The following is a 17,597-nucleotide window of genomic DNA, read 5'->3' on the forward strand; positions in this document are numbered from 1 at the left end:
TGTCTGCCTACAAATGTGTTGGAAGACTGCTCTTACGTGTTACTCAGCTGAAGAGTAACTCGGACATTGTGCTTTAGAGTTTAGGTAGTATGTGGAAAAGGGAGAGTACACTGTATTTGCAGTGGCTACAAATACAGACTTCGGGGCCGCTGACCTAAGTTTGAATCCTAGTTTGATTTAGGTTGTCTCTTACCTCCTCTGAACCTGTTTCTTCGTCTGTACATTAGGAATGACAACATCGCGTATAGCTGTTGTGAAGGCCTGAGGCGCGAATGGGTGTCCAGTTCCTTGGTGGTAGTTAGCACGTGGGCACTCAGTGCATGGTTATTAATACAAGCACTTTCTCCAGCACTTTTCCCACTAACAATTACGTGCCATTTATAACGGCACTCCCACTTGGGTTGTCTTTTTTTTCACGTTTGTTTATTTTTTGAGAGACACACAGTGTGAGCAGGGGGAGGGGCAGAGAGAGGGAGACACAGAATCCATAATAGGCTCCAGGCTCTGTGCTGTCAGCAGAGTCCAACGTGAGACTCCAACCCACGAACTGGGAGATCACGACCTGAGCCAAGAGCTAAAGTGAGACACTTACCCGACTGAGCCACCCAGGCGCCCCCCTTCTTGGGGCATGACCTTTGATCTCTGAGCCAGTCTCCTCAGTTAAGAAATAGGAGTGTTGCCGATTTCAGGGCTGTGGCAGAGCGAAGTTTTAATAGAACAAAGGAAGCACCGCATCAGTTTCACTAATGATGCCACAGCCAAGGAGATAAAGCTGTAGAATTCTGGGTGACCAACTTTCTGCAGCATCCTCTTATCTGGAGGTGTTGAATCTAGTGGAAGGGGCATGGAAGTTACCCAAGGACGCTTTACTTCACACGCAGCATTTTAGAGTTAATACTTTTCCTCTCGGGCCCTGCTAACTTTGGCTTGGCCCTTTGGGTGGCGTCGGAGGGCTGCTCTGCGGGTAAATCTGGGGAGCATCTCTTAGTCATTGACTATCAGTACTCCCGGCTCAGAACGAGGTATATGTAAAAGTAATAATGAATGGTTAATAGGCCCGGGTCTCCAGCAAGAAAGACGGGCGCACAGGGTCCCCAGGGTCCCCACCAGCCGGGTGGAGTAGGGGCGGTAACAGAAGGGTAAGGTCAGGTCTGTCGCAATCCTTCTAATTCCCGCCCCGAGGGTGGTCCTCCCCTCCGGGGGCGGGCGCCGGAAGTGACGGAGAGCCCGGAGTCTGAGGCTGCAGGAGGAGTTCGCACCCCGCGTGCACCTGGTGCCCGTTGGCCGGGACCTCCGGCTTCCCTGTACTCCCGGGGACCCTGGCGGCACCTCCCGGACCTACCTCCTGAGCACAGCCATGTCTGACAATGGCAACGCGGCCGCGACGGCGGTGAGTATTTGAGCCGGTGATCCTCGCAACTTCGGCATTCCGGACTAGCCGGGCAACGATTGGCCCCAGGTTGCCACCCTCCGTCGTCTATTGGCCCGAGCGACTATCCATCATTTTTTTTTTTTTCCCGAAATAGTTTTTTAAAGGACCAGTAGCTGGGTTGCCCTTAGGAAGGACGGGAGATCAGGGAGCTGTGGGGCGGGATTAAGAGTGGAGGGATAGTCTGGAACGAAACCCCCATCCCTGCGAGGATCTGGGTGGGGTTCCGCCGGTCCTGGTATCCACTCTAGACTTAGTGAACAGCCCAGATAAGTTCGTCTACACAAGATCGGGACCCTTTTATACGAGACAGGGCCGAGGCAGCATTCGGCCACTTTAGGAATGTGTTCCACTTCGGATCCTGAGAGGAGAGTGTACCCCAAGTCTTCCACTTGCACACACACATCTTGGAAGTGCGCCTTCTCCCCTTTTTCCGTTTTAGCGGTCACTCAGCCCTGGCCTACTCAGGAGTCCCCAGCTGAGACACACCTTAGGGTTACGATGGTGGGTGGGGCGCCACCCTTGCGCCTTCCTCTCCCAAGCTCGGCGCCGGAGCTGTGGGCTTGTGTAGATGCAGACTACAGCCAGTGGAGGCCACTGCTAGCCTGAGATAAAGAGATGGGCAGGGGCCCCTGGGTGGTTCAATCGGTTAAGCGTCCGACTTCAGCCGGTTCGTGAGTTCGAGCTCCACATCGGGCTCTCTGCTGTCATCACAGAGCCTGCTTCTGATCCTTTGCCCCTGTCATTCTCTCTGCCCTTCCCCCCAGTGCTCTGTCTCTCTCTCAAACATTTTAAAAAATGCTTATCTCCCGTTGTCCAGCCTGCTGGTGAGGAGAGGCATTTTTTGCCATTGCACACATTCTTCTCTTTTTAAATTCTTTTTTTAATGTTTATTTTTGAGAGGGGGGGCGGTGGACAGAGAGAGAAGGAGACTGAATCTGAAGCAGCCTCCAGGCTGTCAGCACAGAGCCAGATGTGGGGCTGGAACCCACCAACCGAGGGGTCATGACCTGAACAGAAGTCGGAGGCTTAACCGACTGAGCCACTCAGGCACCCCTACCATTGCACACATTCTTGAGCATTAGGAGTAGGAAAATTTTCGACTAGGAGTAGGAAAATTCTAGCTCCACAACTTTTTGCCCATTATTAGCTGTGTGACTCTGGGCAAGTCATTTCACTCCTCAGTTGCTTCCATAACATGGTGCTGGAGATCCTGCCCTGTCTAGCTGATAGGTTGTCATGAAAATTAAAAGCAATAGGATACATGTTCAATAAATAACTTTTTTTTCCAATTTTTGAAAAACGTTTATTTATTTTTGAGAGAGAGAGAGAGCATGAGCAGGGGAGGATAGAGAGAGAGGGAGACAGGATCTGAAGCAGGCTCCAGGCTCTGAGCTGTCAGCACGGAGCCTGATGGGGGCTTGAGCTCCCACACCGTGAGATCATGACCTGAGCCTGTCAGAGGCTTAACCAACTGAGCTACCCAGGCGCCCCCAATAAGTAACTTTTTAATGGAATAAAATATGCTGTGCAGAATCGATGCAGGGATTGTTTGAACCCAGCAGTTTCTGAGACCATGGATTTCTTTCTCTGGGCTCCTAGTGGCCCAGATATTTAGGGGCCATATTTAGCATTTCAGGCCTAGCCTAATTTGCTCAGGGTCCCTAGGGTTTATTTATGGGAGATGTGACAGCAATGCAATAGACTAGGGTCCAGGAGCAGCCAGCTGTCACATCCCCAACAACAGAGGCCCCAGAATCCTGCCTGCAAAACAACTCCATGGGTTAAAGATCTCAGAATAGGGAAAGTTGACATTATCTGCAGTGGCTACTCTTTGGTCTAGAAAGAAATAGGACCTGAGACTGAGGAACGCAATTCTACCTACTAGGCACTGAACACCTTTGTCCAGGGTGCCCTGGCAGGAGGAAGAGGCATGTCCCTTTGAGTTCCTAGCTTGGTCACTGACCTCCTGATATTTCCGCTTGGTGAGACCAGAGGCAGCACTCTAGGTGAATGGACAGTAGGCAGCTCAGCCTTTCAGTCTTATAAACATCAGCGGCACCGGGGCGCCTGGGTGGCTCCATTGGTTAAGCGTCCGACTTCGGCTCAGGTCACGATCTCACAGTCTGTGAGTTTGAGCCCCGCATCGGGCTCTGGGCTGACAGCTCGGAGCTTGGAGCCTGCTTCCGATTCTGTGTCTCCCTCTCTCTCTGTCCCTCCCCCACTCATGCTCCGTCTCTCTCCCTCTCTCAAAAATAAATAAATATTAAAAAAAAAAAAATTAAACATCAGCGGCAGAAAATCCTGGAGTCCAAACCTCTTCATTTTATAGATGAACAAACTGATACTAATGGGATGGTATGCTCAAGGTCACCTGGACTCTACAGAAGATCTGTTTGATCCCAGTCCTTTATGTGTACATTCCAGCCAGATTAGGGAATCCATGGTGTGGCACCTGTGGGGTAGCTCTCAGTATCTAGGTGGCACTGAAACTTTCTCCTGTGCCTGCTGTATTATGGATACTGAGCTTGTCCTCAGTGACTCAGCGCAAGTTCCCTCGAGGCCCCGGCTGCCCTGCCCCTGCCTACTGCAGGGCCCACCCTCCCTGTGGCCAGGCTGATGGGCCTTATCTCTTTACCCACCTGGCTGTGTGCAGCACTCCCAGCACCTTAGCCGGGATGGGCTTCTGGACCCAGTGTCCGGTTATTGCAGCAACAGCAACAGCGGGTCCTGCTATTGCTTCCCTCAGGTCTCTGTTTCTCTGGATCCGTGAAGAGGGCAAAAGGTGCTGAGGCAGGTAAAGGGACCAGTCTTGGAGTGCTTTCCCACTCCAGGGCTCAGCTGGCCACAGGCCAGGGGCTGGCTGAGGTTCTTTTCTTCCAAGCCAGGGATTCTGGTTCTTGGACAAGGTGTTGAGGCACACAAGGAACAGAAGGGACTGTGACTTGGGGACTTTTTCTGCAGGAAGAAAACAGCCCAAAGATGAGAGTGATTCGCGTGGGTACCCGAAAAAGCCAGGTGAGTACGGTTACTGGGCAGAGCAAGTTTGTCACAAGAGTTCTGTGCTCCACAGTATTGCAAGCTGGGGGGCCGAGAGGGTTAGGAATGGAGGAAACGGGGTGGGGGTGGGGGGCTGGGTGTTAAATCCCACGCAGAATGGTATATTGCGTTCTGTGGAGAGATAGTCCCCGGGCTGAGCAGATCAGGCCAGGCCCCTCTCCTTCCTACGTGGGCATTCAGCCACCTCTCTGACCCCAATTCCTTCCGAGTCTCCCAAACCCTGTGAGGGTGTGAGCTCGGGGCAGTGCCAGGGAAGGATAGGACTAATCTGAGTGTTTGCCTCCAGCTGGCTCGCATACAGACAGACAGTGTGGTGGCAGTGCTGAAAACCTTATACCCAGGCCTGCAGTTTGAAATCGGTGAGTCTTCTGGACAGGAATGGAAGCTAAAGGGAAGCCCTTTCCCCCCAGAGGGGAAAACACAACACTGCTGGCTTTCCCTGGGCCCAAAGCTTGGTCCCAGTGCCTTTAAGAATTCTTAGCTGTTCCCCCCCCCCCCAAAAGAATTCTTAGCTGTTCCCCCCTCCCCGCCAAAAAAGAGAATTCTTAGCTGTCCCCATTTTGGAGGGCCATTTCCTCCTCTGAATACCTCTAGCTTTGACTCCCTGGGCTAACCTGGCATTTTGCATCTTCTGCTTTGGGTCTTTTTATGAGTGTGTCTGATCTTCCTAGATCATACATTCCTAGAGGGCAAGGAATTGGGCGGGGGTGGGGGGGGGTGCCTGTGTCCATTAGGAGTCTTAGTACAGTGCTGGGCTCAGTAGGGGCTCATTAAATGCCGATCGATGAGCACGTGACTGATTCTCTCCTCAGTTGCTATGTCCACCACAGGGGACAAGATTCTTGATACTGCGCTCTCTAAGGTAACGTATTCCCCCCAATCCCTTTCCCTCCCTTCTCTTTCCTTCCCCCAAAAGATTCACTCTGAGGCTTTTTCTTGACCGGCAGATTGGCGAGAAGAGCCTGTTTACCAAGGAGCTGGAACACGCGCTGGAAAAGAATGAGTATGTGAAAGACGGGAGAGCATGGTTCCGTCCCAGTCTCTCACTGGGACCCCAGTGCACATCAGAGCTGGATATCAGCTAGACTGGGGGGCTTCAACCCTTGGCTAGAAGGAAGCTCATATGTGGGTTTTTCAGACCTCACAAAAGGGGAGTGTCCTGGTTCCTAGCCATCTGGCTGCCTGGAGGGCAGGATTGGCTGGGGCATTGGGGACAGGAGGGAGGGTGGGGAGGAGCGGGTCTCAGGGTCCTGAGGTCTTAGACGTGCCTGCTTCCTAATGTGCTCTAAGCACACCACTGAAGTAGAGGCAGGTGTAGGTAGAGGAGGGGTGGGGGCCTGCTGCTGGGATCCCTTCTCCTAGCCTCCCTCTCCCGTCTCTTTAGAGTGGACTTAGTCGTTCACTCCCTGAAGGACCTGCCCACTGTGCTTCCTCCTGGCTTCACCATTGGAGCCATCTGCAAGTAAGAACGCTGCGAGTCACGGGGGATGGGCAGGGGGGTAGGCATCATGTTGACCTTTGCTTTTCCCTTTGGGACGCTACCCTCTGCCTCTACGGCTCTCTCCTCTGCCCTGAGGGGTGTCAGGCATGGCCAAAAACAGAAAATGTCAGTTAGTTGGCTATCAAGAGACCCTGGAAGTGACCTTAACCGAGATCTCTTTCTCATTCTGTGACTTTTCCTCCATCTCCAGGCGGGAGAACCCCTATGATGCCGTTGTCTTTCACCCAAAATTTGTTGGGAAGACCCTAGAAACCTTGCCAGAGAAGAGGTGAGTGGGGCCCCGATAGACATCCCGGTGGGACATGCACAGAAGACGGAGGGCTAAGAGGAGGAGGAAAGGAACCATGCCTTTCTTGGGTTAAATCTCATTTTACACCCTCTCTCTGAACAGTGTGGTGGGAACCAGCTCCCTGCGGAGGGCGGCCCAGCTGCAGAGAAAGTTCCCACACCTGGAGTTCAAGAGCATTGTATCCTTTCAGAGGAGGGAGGGGGCAGTAGCCAGGGAGGAAGATGGGGTCCATGGGGCCACTTCCAGAGGAAGTGGACCATGGACCAGCAGGTCTGTCCTCCACTGTCTGCCCTATTTGTCCATCTACCCATCCATCCATCCATCCATCCATCCCTAATCCTTTTATGTTTTCTTAGCCCCAGGCCAGTGCCTGGCCCTGGGGATAGTGGTGAGACCAACGATGTCCTTGCTTATAGAGTTTTACATTTTTGCCTGGAGACAAACAAGCATTGATAATACAGAGTGATACTGAACATTGATTACTGGGGAACAGGGGAGGTGGAGGGTGCTTCCATTTTTGTTTCATATTCTACTATATTTTGATGTTCTAAATATATCGAATGTTTCATAAAGCTGATTTTCAAAATAGTACATGTTGAGTGCTCCAGTGCACGAAGTAGGGAATTCTCTAGAAGCTTCTAGCTGGAGTATTGATAAACACAGACTTGGGGGTCAGGGAATGCTTCCCAGAGATCTTGTAATCTCAGGCAAGTTCTTCAACCTGTCTGTATCATTTTCCTCATCTGTAAAATGGAAATAATTATAATACCTACCTCATAGCATTGTGAAAATTAAGTAGAGGTATGCAAAGCACTTTAGATCAGTGTCTGGTATGTAGTAATTAAGTAAACGTTAGCTGTTATCAGTAAGCTGAAAACTAAAGGTGAGATGTTAGTTGGATCCAGAAGGACTCAGGCATGGGGAGCAGCAGCATGAGGCTCCAAACTGCCCGGCGCTTGTGGTCCTTAGCGTCTCTGCACAGCGGGGAAATCTCAACACACGCCTTCGGAAGCTGGATGAATTTCAGGAGTTCAGTGCCATCATCCTGGCTGCAGCTGGCCTGCAGCGCATGGGCTGGCAGCACCGGGTGGGACAGGTAAGGGGCTGTCCCTTCTCCATCCCCAGTTAATCTTCCCCCTGTTCCTGCCTGTATTCTCTTTCTGAACACCCTGCCTCTAACGGTATGCGCTGGAAGTGAGTCCCAGGCTGGGAAGATTGGGGATCAGAGGACAGACCCCCACTTTTGCCTACCTAGGCTTTCTGTGTGGTAGGGAAGCCCCATCTCACTACTGTCTGCTTTTAGTACCCCCAGTTCCACCCTTTTGAGTGCCTATTCTGCCCCTGCAGATACTCCACCCAGAGGAGTGCATGTATGCTGTGGGTCAGGTATGTTTGACCCGGGAAGCCATGTGTTGATGTGCTCTTTTGTTCTCAACCAAAAAGCTGGTCTTGCAACCTTGTGCATAAACATTTCTAGGGAGGGGGAGGGCTTGCGAGATTTCTGGGCTAAAAGAGACCCCAGGGAGCAGGTGGAGGTGGGCTGGTTCCCATCCTCAGCTCCATTGGTTGAGAAAAGATTAGGCCTGATGTCTTAGGCTGTTTTTCCCTCAGGGGGCCCTGGGCGTGGAAGTCCGAGCCAAGGACCAGGACATCCTGGATCTGGTGGGTGTATTGCATGATCCTGAGACCCTGCTTCGCTGCATTGCCGAGCGAGCCTTCCTGAGGCACCTGGTAGGACCTGTGTTCCGGGGATTGGAGGGGTGGGGACTTGAGGAGTTGGGAATAGTCATGGGGGAGATTTCTCAAATTGATGCTCTTTATTTCATGGTAATTCATTCTTGAATGTATAGGCAGGACTGGGCCCCTGCCTGTTTCACTTATGTCTTCAGAAGTCTATCTCTGAGGGTTCTGGTGACAGAGTCCTTGGAGACGCAAGAGTCCTTGGAGTTCACCGGGCAACTTCTCATTGCAGGAAGGAGGCTGCAGTGTGCCAGTGGCCGTGCATACAGCTGTGAAGGATGGGCAAGTAAGCACTGTGACATTTGTCCCCGTGCACGTCAAGTTGTCCACAAGAGCCCAGGTTTCTAACCAGTTCTCTCAGAATATGCTGAGATAACCGTTTTCTTTCCCAGCTGTACCTGACAGGAGGAGTCTGGAGTCTAGACGGCTCAGATAGCATGCAAGAGACCATGCAGGCCACCATTTGTGTCACTGCCCAGGTGCCAAAGCTGGAGGGTGAGGGAGAGGATGAGAAACAAACCTGCATGTTACCTCCTCTTTTGTGCTCACCAAATTCCCCCTCCTTCCCTCACCTAGCATGAAGATGGCCCAGAGGATGATCCACAGCTGGTGGGGATCACTGCCCGGAACATTCCACGACAAGCCCAGCTGGCTGCTGAGAACCTGGGCATCAGCCTGGCCAGCTTGTTGCTGAACAAAGGAGCCAAGAACATCCTGGATGTTGCACGACAGCTAAACGATGCCCACTAACTGGTCTGTGGGGCACAATTGCCTGGGTTGCTATAATGCAGTGCCTGCATCCCAGCCCTAGTGCCCCGGTCTCACTGCTAACTGGGGAGTGATTACCCCAGGGGATTGAACTGCAAGGTCAGAGACTCCCAGGGACTTGCCTCACTTTGGGGCTGTGTGAGTGCCTTGCCTCCTCAGTAGGTGGGGGTTTCATCTCTTTAGAGAAAAAGTTCAAGCCACAGCCTTTGAATGTAACCAACTCAACTAATAAACCAGCTCTGAAGGCGACTTTGCTTTTGGTGGGGTTGCAGTCAAGGATCAACAGAAAACCTTTCATTCTAGAGGCTGGGACGTCTGTCCAAAGTTCTTCTGGGACATTTTTGGTTTCTGCCACCTTAGTTATTTCAAACAACAAATGGTCTCCCAGGGAACACCAAGAAAGCCGTGATCAGACAGACCTAGGACTTGCCCCTCTCTGGCTAACCCGTGTGTCTATCAGGTGAGCCACGTATCAGATAGCCCCCCTCCCCCACCAGCCCCCACGACCTCAGGAAGATAGGCGTCTACAAAGTCAACCCTACAACTCGTACAGAACGACCACAGACATTGCGTTTTTAAAAAACAATCCTTTAATAAACAAAATTAGTCCATCTGAAACTCCCCAATATGTAAGGTACTAGTCTTGGATGGGTTATAGCTGCAAAATTCCAGTTCCGAAGCTATCGGAGGCTCAGTGCAGACGGGGACTCACGGGCCGGTGCTGGTACGAGGCGCGTGGCCCGGTAGAGTAGTCGCCGGAAGCGAAGTGGGGCGAGCGGCGGAGCCAGAGGGCCCGGCGGCGGTCACACCGCGGGCGCGCGCACACCTCCTGCGGTCCCCACGGCCCGCAAACCCGGGCTCCCCGCCCATTCCCCGCCGCGGGCCGGCCCCCCGGGTGAAGGAGGCGGGAGCCGGGGGGGGGGCTGCCAGGACGAACGGCGATCGGTCTTTCCCGCACCGCGTGCGATAGAGTCCCGGCCCTGGCGCGCGCCTCAGCCCTGCGTCAGAGCTGCGAGCTGCTCTTCCAGAAGGCACCGCGGCCTCACCGCAGCCCACCGGCTGTTCCGGGGCCGGCGCGGCTGAGTCACGGGCGCCGCGGAGGGCAGGTGCGCGCCCCCTCCCAGCCGCAGCTCTCTGGTCTCTGCGCCAGGCGAGCGGGGCCGCCCCTCGGCCCGAGACACCGAGAGCGAGGACCCGCGAGCCCGCGCGGGGGAGGGGTGGGCCGGGCGGCGGCGGCGACGACGACAACGCGGGAGGGGGAGCCGAGCGCCGCGGCCTCCCGCCCCGAGCCCGACGTGGCTCAGCTCTTTCCGTGAGGGCTGTGGTGGCCCTTAAAAGGGCCTTTGTGGTGGCATGGGGGGCCGGCTGCGACGCGGGCTCCCCTCAGTACTCCTGAGAGGCCTGGGTGGCCTTCTTGCCGCCCGCCGGCGCCTTCGGCCCCACGGTGGCGCTGGTTTTCTTGGGCAGCAGCACGGCCTGGATGTTGGGCAGGACGCCTCCCTGGGCGATCGTCACGCCGCCCAGCAGCTTGTTGAGCTCCTCGTCGTTGCGGATGGCCAGCTGCAGGTGGCGGGGGATGATCCGCGTCTTCTTGTTGTCGCGGGCCGCGTTGCCCGCCAGCTCCAGGATCTCCGCGGTGAGGTACTCCAGCACGGCCGCCAGGTACACAGGCGCGCCGGCGCCAACCCGTTCGGCGTAGTGGCCCTTCCGCAGCAGCCGGTGCACGCGGCCCACTGGAAACTGGAGGCCGGCGCGCGACGAGCGCGATTTGGCCTTGGCTCGGGCCTTGCCACCCGTCTTGCCACGGCCCGACATGCTGCGCGAGGTAGAGAAGCGGTAAAGAAGGACGCCTACCAAAAGGCCAACGAACAGCCGCCCGCCGCAGTCCAACTGCTGCCGCGCGCGCCCAGGGGCCGCCCTTATAAGCCCCCAGGGCACACCCCCGCGCCCTCCTGATTGGCCCTTTTCTCTAATACCCGCCTCCGGTTGGTTGCAGTTAACCCTTCAGTGACGTGCCACGACTGAGCGAGCGCGCCCGCCGATTGGTCGAATTTGAAAACCTTTTGCCCGGGGAAAAAGGCGAGGAGGAGTGGTAGCACGCAGCCAGCCAGCCACTCCCTGATGTAGCCAATCTATGTGAAGGGCGCCAGATTTAAACGCTCCAGCTGGAGCCCAGAACCGGAAGACAAAGAGGGTGGAGTCTGAGCCACCTCAAGAGCCTCTGGGAAATCTTTGCGGGCCTAGGAGTTTTAACGGCAAGGGGTCAACGCCACTGCCTCCCCTTCCAGGTTCGGTCACCCTCTTTTTTCTCCCTCCTCCCATCCTGCAAAGGTAAAGTTGAAGAGGGAATAAATAAGACTCGCCCGCCACCCCAATTCTATCCCACACCAGAGAGCAGGTAAGTCCAATCTTACGGCCTTTCCTGCTACCTGAAGTAGCGGGACTTCAATATTTATTCAACATATTCTATCCAGTCTCCGTTCTTTGTTCACTTCCCGATACCCTGAAAGAAAAAGGACGGGGCCGAGAGAGAGGCATCCTCTTGAAGGAGGTGCCTCCACCCACCCTCCCAATCTACCCTAAAATGCCCATATAGGAAATACACCTACCGGAACAACAAGAAAAAGACAACACTTTATTGTCACCATTGGAAGCACCTGGCCCCCCAGTCTGCTCTTACTGATCAGAATACTTAATTTATAGTCAGATATCAAGTGATCTTCAAGCCCGTGTCCCTATCCCCAGCCAGGGTTCTATTCTCAGGCCCAACATATTCCTTCAGAGTCAGAGTTGTGGATAACTGCATAAAAGCTGCAGTATCCCACCTTTGGAGGCTGCAAAGACGGGATGGAGAGGGAGAGTGGCAGGTTGAAGGAAGCCATAGCCAAAATCCAATCCACAGTCGTTAGATGTCAATAATCACAGCAGAAAGGAAATGCTAAGTACAAAATCTGGAGGAGAATGAAAGGTGGGAGAGGCCTGGCCAGGAGGCATTTCGCGTCCAGAAAGAGGTGGGCCTGAGTCAGGAACCCTGCAGACCGTGCAGTACAGGGCAATGATCAGGGGACTCAGACATCGTAGAAGAGCCGGACAAGCTGGTACCGAATGGAGAAGGTGACAGCACTGCCGAGGATCTGTGAGGGGAAACACACTTGAGTCAGAACCCTGGAAAAAGGGACACAAGGCAGTGTTAAGCCCTTCCCCAACCACACCTGGAGCAGCAGCAGCAGCAGGGTCAGGTTCCTCTCATGCATGGGCCCGAAGACCTTAAGTACCAAGTTGATGAGGGTCATGTTGTTACACTCTGTGAAGGCACCGTCCTCATTCTCATTCTGGTGCACGGTCACTAGCTGGAGACTCTCTGCTACCTGGAAGGATCAGAGGTGGAGAGAACATCAACCATGCTTCAGCAATGGGGATCTGCTTCATGCTTCCAAACTCCCCTTGGATCTGATGCAGGCCTAGGTTCCCCAGTCCCTGAATTCCAGATGGCGGCTTAGAGCCTTACCTCCTTGTTACCCTGTTACCTTTAGAATAAAGGTGCCCAAGAAAGAGAGGCTCTTGGTCTTGAACTTGGAATAGCTCATCTCCAGTTTGCCTGTCTTGGTATTGAGTCTGCAGGGGGAAGAGAGCTTTATGTGACTGGGCCACTACAAGAACTCTCCTCACTGTGGCCAATTAATAGGAAGAGCACTGAATGTGGAAACCAACCTAAGATCTTCTGGCTCTGCTTACTACTGTGTGATCAGAGCTGATCAGATTATGGAGGTAAACGTGCTCTGTAATTTATAAGTGCTAACCACATGGCCAGAGTTAGCCCTTCTTTGGGCCCACTCCCTTTGCACAGCATATGTGTAAGGCTGGCTTTTCTGCATCCCAAGTGAGAAAGCTATGATGTCCCTTTCAAGCCCCAAAGTGGCTACCTGGGCATACGGTGGCGAGGGCAGGGTATGATATGCAGGAGCTGAGGCAGTGAGTAGAGGAAGTTGAACACCTGGGGCATGAAGAAGAGTAGCATGGTCTTGCTGAAGTGTCCCAAGATGCCCACCACGGCAAAGGTCATGCCAGCAAAGTAACAGAAGGTATCTCCCACAAACACCCGTGATGGGTACCTGTGTGGGGGAGAGGATCTGAGCCAGGGGCAGGAGGCACTACCAATCTTTTCTCGCACATCACGTACCCTGGGCCCTGGGCTAGCCCTGACTCTAGTTCTGGCCCAGAGGAGACTCCAGCACTTTCAGCAACTGTCCAGAACCCAAAGCCCTGAGTTCATTTCTTTCTGGGGGCTCTATAGCACTTGTCCCTAACTATGATTGGATAGAGAGTAATTGAAGAATATTACCGACTAAAGACCCGGAAAACACTCACTGCAGGTGTGTACAGGTGTAGCCTCTCCAGCAGGAGGTGGGTCAAGATCAGGACCATACTTGCTACATATTCAAATAGTTATTACCCCTAGCCGCAGGCCTACTTACCAGTTATGGTAGAGCAATCCCAAAGTGGTGAAAAAAAAGGGTATCATGAAGTAGAGGGAAAAGACATGATCATCCCGATAATCACCTTTGGAAGCAGGGGAAAAAGAAAGCACAAGTTGATAGGTATTTCCCCTGCATACCTTGGTCCTATTTTTATCTGTCTCTTAAGTTCTGTTCCAAGCTGTATTCTCCACCTCTTCCCAGTCACATTCAAGAACACACTACCCCTTTTATGTCACCCAGGCAACTCCTAATATTCCACCTTGTTCATGAACCCCTCCTAAATGAGTTACTGTCTTCAATTGGGTTTAGATCATTCACACCGAGGTTTGATATATCAGCTTTACTTCCTGTGTGACTTTGATCATGACCATTTAAATTTTCTAACCCTCAGTTTCCTCAAATGTAAAATACGGTTGATGAGAATACGTGCCACATGTTACAAAGCTTAAATGAGATCATGTTTTAAAAGTGATTGGTTTTGGGGCGCCTGGGTGGCTCAGTCAGTTGAGTGTACGACTTTGGCCCAGGTCATGATTTCGTGGTTCACAAGTTTGAGCCCCACATTGAGCTTTGTGCTGACAGCTCACAGCCTGGAGTCTGCTTCAGATTCTGTGTCTCCCTCTCTCTGCCCCTCCCCAGCTTGCACTCTCTGTCTCTAAAAAATAAATAAAAACATTAAAAAAAAATTTTTAAGTTGTTAGTTTTTTTTTTTTCTGAAGTTTATTTATTTTGAGAGAACCAACAGGGAAACAGCAGACAGAAAGAGAGAGAGAGAATCCCAAGTAGGCTCTGCACCGTCAGCACAGAGCCTGATGCCAGGCTCCATCCCGTGAACTGTGAGATCATGACCTGAGCCAAAATGGAGTCAGACGCTTAACCTACTGAGCTACCTAGATGCCCCTAAAAGTAGTTAGCTTTATTATTTTTTTTTAATTATTATTTTTTAACGTTTATTTATTTTTGAGACAGAGAGAGACACAGCATGAACGGGGGAGGGATAGAGAGAGAGGGAGACACAGAGTCATAAGCAAGCTCCAGGCTCTGAGCCATCAGCCCAGAGCCCGACGCGGGGCTCGAACTCGCGGACCACGAGATCGTGACCTGAGCCGAAGTCGGAAGCTTAACCGACTGAGCCACCCAGGCGCCCCAAAAGTAGTTAGTTTTAAAAGGCACTTACTGATATCCATCAGCCAAAGACCACCAGAAACACACCTGTAGTCAAAGCTGGGTTTACTGACTTATAATAAGGGAGACATTAGAGACCACACATCACAGGCAACCAGGGGATGTCTCAGTAAGAGGCGCCTATTATAGGATTTAAGTAATTCTGGGCAAAGCAAGGAGGCAGAGCTTTGCCCTAGACTGGGTGCTGTCAGTAGAAGTGATTCTGTGATTGAGTATCTTAATTTTATCTAAGAATTAGCAGGAACTGAGTTATCAGAAAGCAGCAGCAACTGCCCATGTTGGCCAGAAGAGGGAGGTCTTAGTCATTTTTATTAATGCACAGTGTTCTTGCAGTTTGTCTATATTCAGACATGGTTATGGAGGAATCTGGTTTTTGTTTTACTGTGTCATGGTCACAGAGTGACCCTTGTCTGATTCCGAGGTTCTGTGAAATTGCTTACGTTCAATAGGAGAAGACCATAACCTACCTATTAGTGCCAACCCAGCTATAAAGGACAGGGCAGCTATTTTTCTCACATTTAATAAATATGAATATATTGCTTTTTCCCCTAACCTCCCCAAAGCCAGATATCAGGCAAGTTCCTCAACACTCAGACTTCTCTCCCTACTCCCCAATCCCACCTACCTTCCAGCTCCACCAGATTGAAGACAATGATAGAAGCAGAAATGACTAGCGACTGGCCAGCCTCTAGGCCATTAATTCCTGCTAGGATATTGATGGCATTGGTACAGAACACGGCCAGCAGCCCCATGTAGACGTAGTACAGGATCCCTGGGGGAAGAAGACAGGAGTGTGCCACTCATAGAAATGAGGGTTTAAAGGTATTCTTCAGAGACGAGTGGCGAGGAAAAAGTACAGAAGCAACAGAAAGGATCTGAGAAGACACAGGGACAAGACAGGGATACTTAGGGGAGAATCTGGAGCATCAGGAAGGATGCTCTGCTAGGTATCTCCCAGCGTAAGGTGCCCTAAAGTAGAGGCCACAGGGTCAGCAGCGGCAGGGTTACTCACCCAAGTCCAGATGCAGGCCAAGAATCGGACGGAAGGGCTTGGGTACCACAACGGTCGTGTTGCCAAAGTTGGTGAAATAGACCATGAGAAGAGGTAGTGAGGCAGCTGTAGGCAGCAGCAGTTTATGGCGCCAGCGCAGATTCAGTACATCGTCCGCGAAGCCCAGGAAAATCATGCAGCAGATGGCAAGGAGCGCACCTATCAGGGCCACAAACTGGGGGAGGCTCGGGCAGGTCACAGCTCAAGCCTACTCCCACTTTGCCTTTCAAAAATTCCTGTCTTTGCGCACGTTCCTCAGCCCCTCAACCCAAACCCAAATAACCCCGACTCCCTCAAGTAGCTGCCAGCCCCCAGCCAACAAGCAACCGCCCCCACTCACCCACTTACTTCATGGTGCGGGAAGGCTTTACACTGCTCCTCCACAAAGCAGTTCAGGAAAGGGAAAGGGATGAAGCAGAAGAGGATGATAAGGAAAACAGCACCGCTGATCACTCCCTGGGACTCTGGGCTGTGGCCCAGCAGCAAAAGGGGTGGGCGGGGGGGGGGGGGGGAGGAAAGGGGGCGTGGTCACTCACTAGTGCAGGCATCACAGCAATCTAATGGGGAAGGGGGGAAGGGCACCAGTGCTGGAGTGCCTGATACACACGAGGGTCCCCCAAACCACTACATCCCTTCCCGATGTTAACTAGCTCTGCCCTTCACCTCCCGGAGCCCGGAGCTCTCTGCGGAGTTAGCGTTCCGTCTCCGCGCTCAGGCACCCCAGTTCCCGCCGCTGCCCGGCCCACCCTTTTCCTCTGCCCTTGCCTCCCGCCCGGGACCAGAGTGCCGCCGCTCACATTTGCTGCTGGCCGATTTTGTTGAGGTCCTGGCCACAGAGGCGCGCGGCGATGAAGTGGCCACGGAAGGCGGGGATGAGGGTGACTGTGGCCACAAATCCCAGCAGCGAGCCGAACAAATTCACCAGCAGCGGCATCGGCAACTCGGAGAAGGCCCACATGATGACCAGCCAGGGGGCCCGCTCCGCCGCCTCCGCAGCTAAAGGGCAAGCTGGGCGGGAGCCCTCGGCCCTCAGCAGGGGGAAGTGGCTGCGTCTTCCCACAGCCGCCTGAGCGAAACCCAACAACTCCGACTTGAGCCGCCCTCGGGACTCCGGCGGGCCTCTATAGAGCAACCTCGCCTGTGGCCCCACTGCATTTGCCTTCCCACGGTTTCCTCCCGGATCTTGCTCGCAGAGCAACCAGCGTTGTGGGAGGCGGTGGCGGCCATTTTTAATGCGGGCACGAGAGCGGGAACCGGAGTGTTATTTTAAACTTCACCCTTTTATTCAAGAGTTGAGTCACCACGAGGGTATTGGGAAAGTAATTAAAAAGACAAACAAGAGTGGATACTTTCCTAAGACCATATTAAAGGTGTACAGCCCAAAGCGGAAAAATTCCCTGCCCGGTTCCAAAATGAACACCTCCTTGTCCCACGTGTCTGACGCCGCTTTCTGTTGGTTCCACGTCAGTTTTAGGCCGGCCGGCCGCCTCAGGTCACATTTAAAGGGCCAGTACCCCGCGTTTCCTCTGGGGTACCTCTGGAGCCGGGAAGATGGCTCCTGGAGGCAAGGGGAAGGGCAGGAGGGACGAGGATGAGGAGGAGCACCCCTGCTCCTGGTAGAAAACTTGTTGCCAACGTAGTCGGAAGCCAAGGTAAAAGCAGCTTGGCTCCTGGAAACACAACTACAGTTTGGAAGATGATGTAAATTCTAAAGCCCAGACACTTGAAAACTCCCTCCCACTCCATGTTTTTCTTGTCCTTGATTCAGGTACTCTTCTTTCAAAGTCCCACCCGCCTTCTACCCCCACCGAAGCTGTTAGTTGCCGGGCAACCCAGCGGGGCACTTAACCACTGAAGGGACTGAGAGTGCCCTCAGGTCTTGAATTCAACCTGGTACTTGACTTTCCTTAGTCCTGGAACACTGCATTGTGCCAAGCTCCCAAACCTAAGAGGTGGAGCTGGAAGGTGGCATTGGAAAGAGCTAAGGAAGCAGGAGGCTGAGCCCCACACGTGGTTTCCTGTGGGCCTGAGGAACTGCCAGTCAGGTTTCTTCCTCTAGGTTACCATGCCTTTTCCTTGGCACCTATTTCCTTGCA

At 53.1% G+C, this 17,597-nt stretch overlaps 3 protein-coding genes across 6 annotated transcripts; 1 reads left to right on the top strand and 2 right to left on the bottom strand.

The window, feature by feature from the left end:
- The first annotated feature begins 1,202 nt into the window (after positions 1-1,202).
- On the top strand, positions 1,203-9,036 carry HMBS (hydroxymethylbilane synthase). Of its 3 annotated transcripts, none has more exons than XM_045483115.1 (15): positions 1,203-1,390; positions 4,179-4,226; positions 4,394-4,447; positions 4,776-4,848; positions 5,302-5,351; positions 5,437-5,492; positions 5,874-5,951; positions 6,181-6,258; positions 6,382-6,457; positions 7,262-7,375; positions 7,627-7,665; positions 7,891-8,010; positions 8,252-8,305; positions 8,412-8,498; positions 8,596-9,036. In XM_045483115.1, exons 3-15 carry the CDS (start codon positions 4,412-4,414, stop codon positions 8,767-8,769), a joined length of 1,035 nt encoding a protein of 344 aa, XP_045339071.1. In that variant the 5' UTR covers positions 1,203-1,390; positions 4,179-4,226; positions 4,394-4,411; the 3' UTR covers positions 8,770-9,036. The 3 variants fall into 3 exon arrangements, with proteins under 3 accessions (XP_045339071.1, XP_045339073.1, XP_045339070.1); XM_045483117.1 differs by having other exon boundaries at positions 4,179-4,222; XM_045483114.1 differs by lacking the exon at positions 4,179-4,226.
- A 318-nt stretch (positions 9,037-9,354) lies between these two features.
- LOC123600772 (histone H2AX) lies at positions 9,355-10,723 on the bottom strand. Its single transcript, XM_045483118.1, has one exon. It carries the CDS (start codon positions 10,600-10,602, stop codon positions 10,171-10,173), a length of 432 nt encoding a protein of 143 aa, XP_045339074.1. The 5' UTR covers positions 10,603-10,723; the 3' UTR covers positions 9,355-10,170.
- Positions 10,724-11,408: 685 nt separating this feature from the next.
- On the bottom strand, positions 11,409-16,704 carry DPAGT1 (dolichyl-phosphate N-acetylglucosaminephosphotransferase 1). 2 transcript variants are annotated; one of them, XM_045483112.1, is made up of 9 exons: positions 16,299-16,704; positions 15,850-15,970; positions 15,463-15,676; positions 15,076-15,222; positions 13,263-13,347; positions 12,711-12,899; positions 12,315-12,402; positions 12,000-12,155; positions 11,409-11,921 (listed from the first exon to the last, which is right to left on the bottom strand). In XM_045483112.1, exons 1-9 carry the CDS (start codon positions 16,457-16,459, stop codon positions 11,856-11,858), a joined length of 1,227 nt encoding a protein of 408 aa, XP_045339068.1. In that variant the 5' UTR covers positions 16,460-16,704; the 3' UTR covers positions 11,409-11,855. The 2 variants fall into 2 exon arrangements, with proteins under 2 accessions (XP_045339068.1, XP_045339069.1); XM_045483113.1 differs by having other exon boundaries at positions 11,998-12,155; positions 15,463-15,583; positions 16,299-16,690.
- Between the last annotated feature and the right edge of the window lie 893 nt (positions 16,705-17,597).

The sequence above is a fragment of the Leopardus geoffroyi genome, chromosome D1 (assembly GCF_018350155.1).
Source record: "Leopardus geoffroyi isolate Oge1 chromosome D1, O.geoffroyi_Oge1_pat1.0, whole genome shotgun sequence".
Taxonomy (NCBI): domain Eukaryota; kingdom Metazoa; phylum Chordata; class Mammalia; order Carnivora; family Felidae; genus Leopardus; species Leopardus geoffroyi.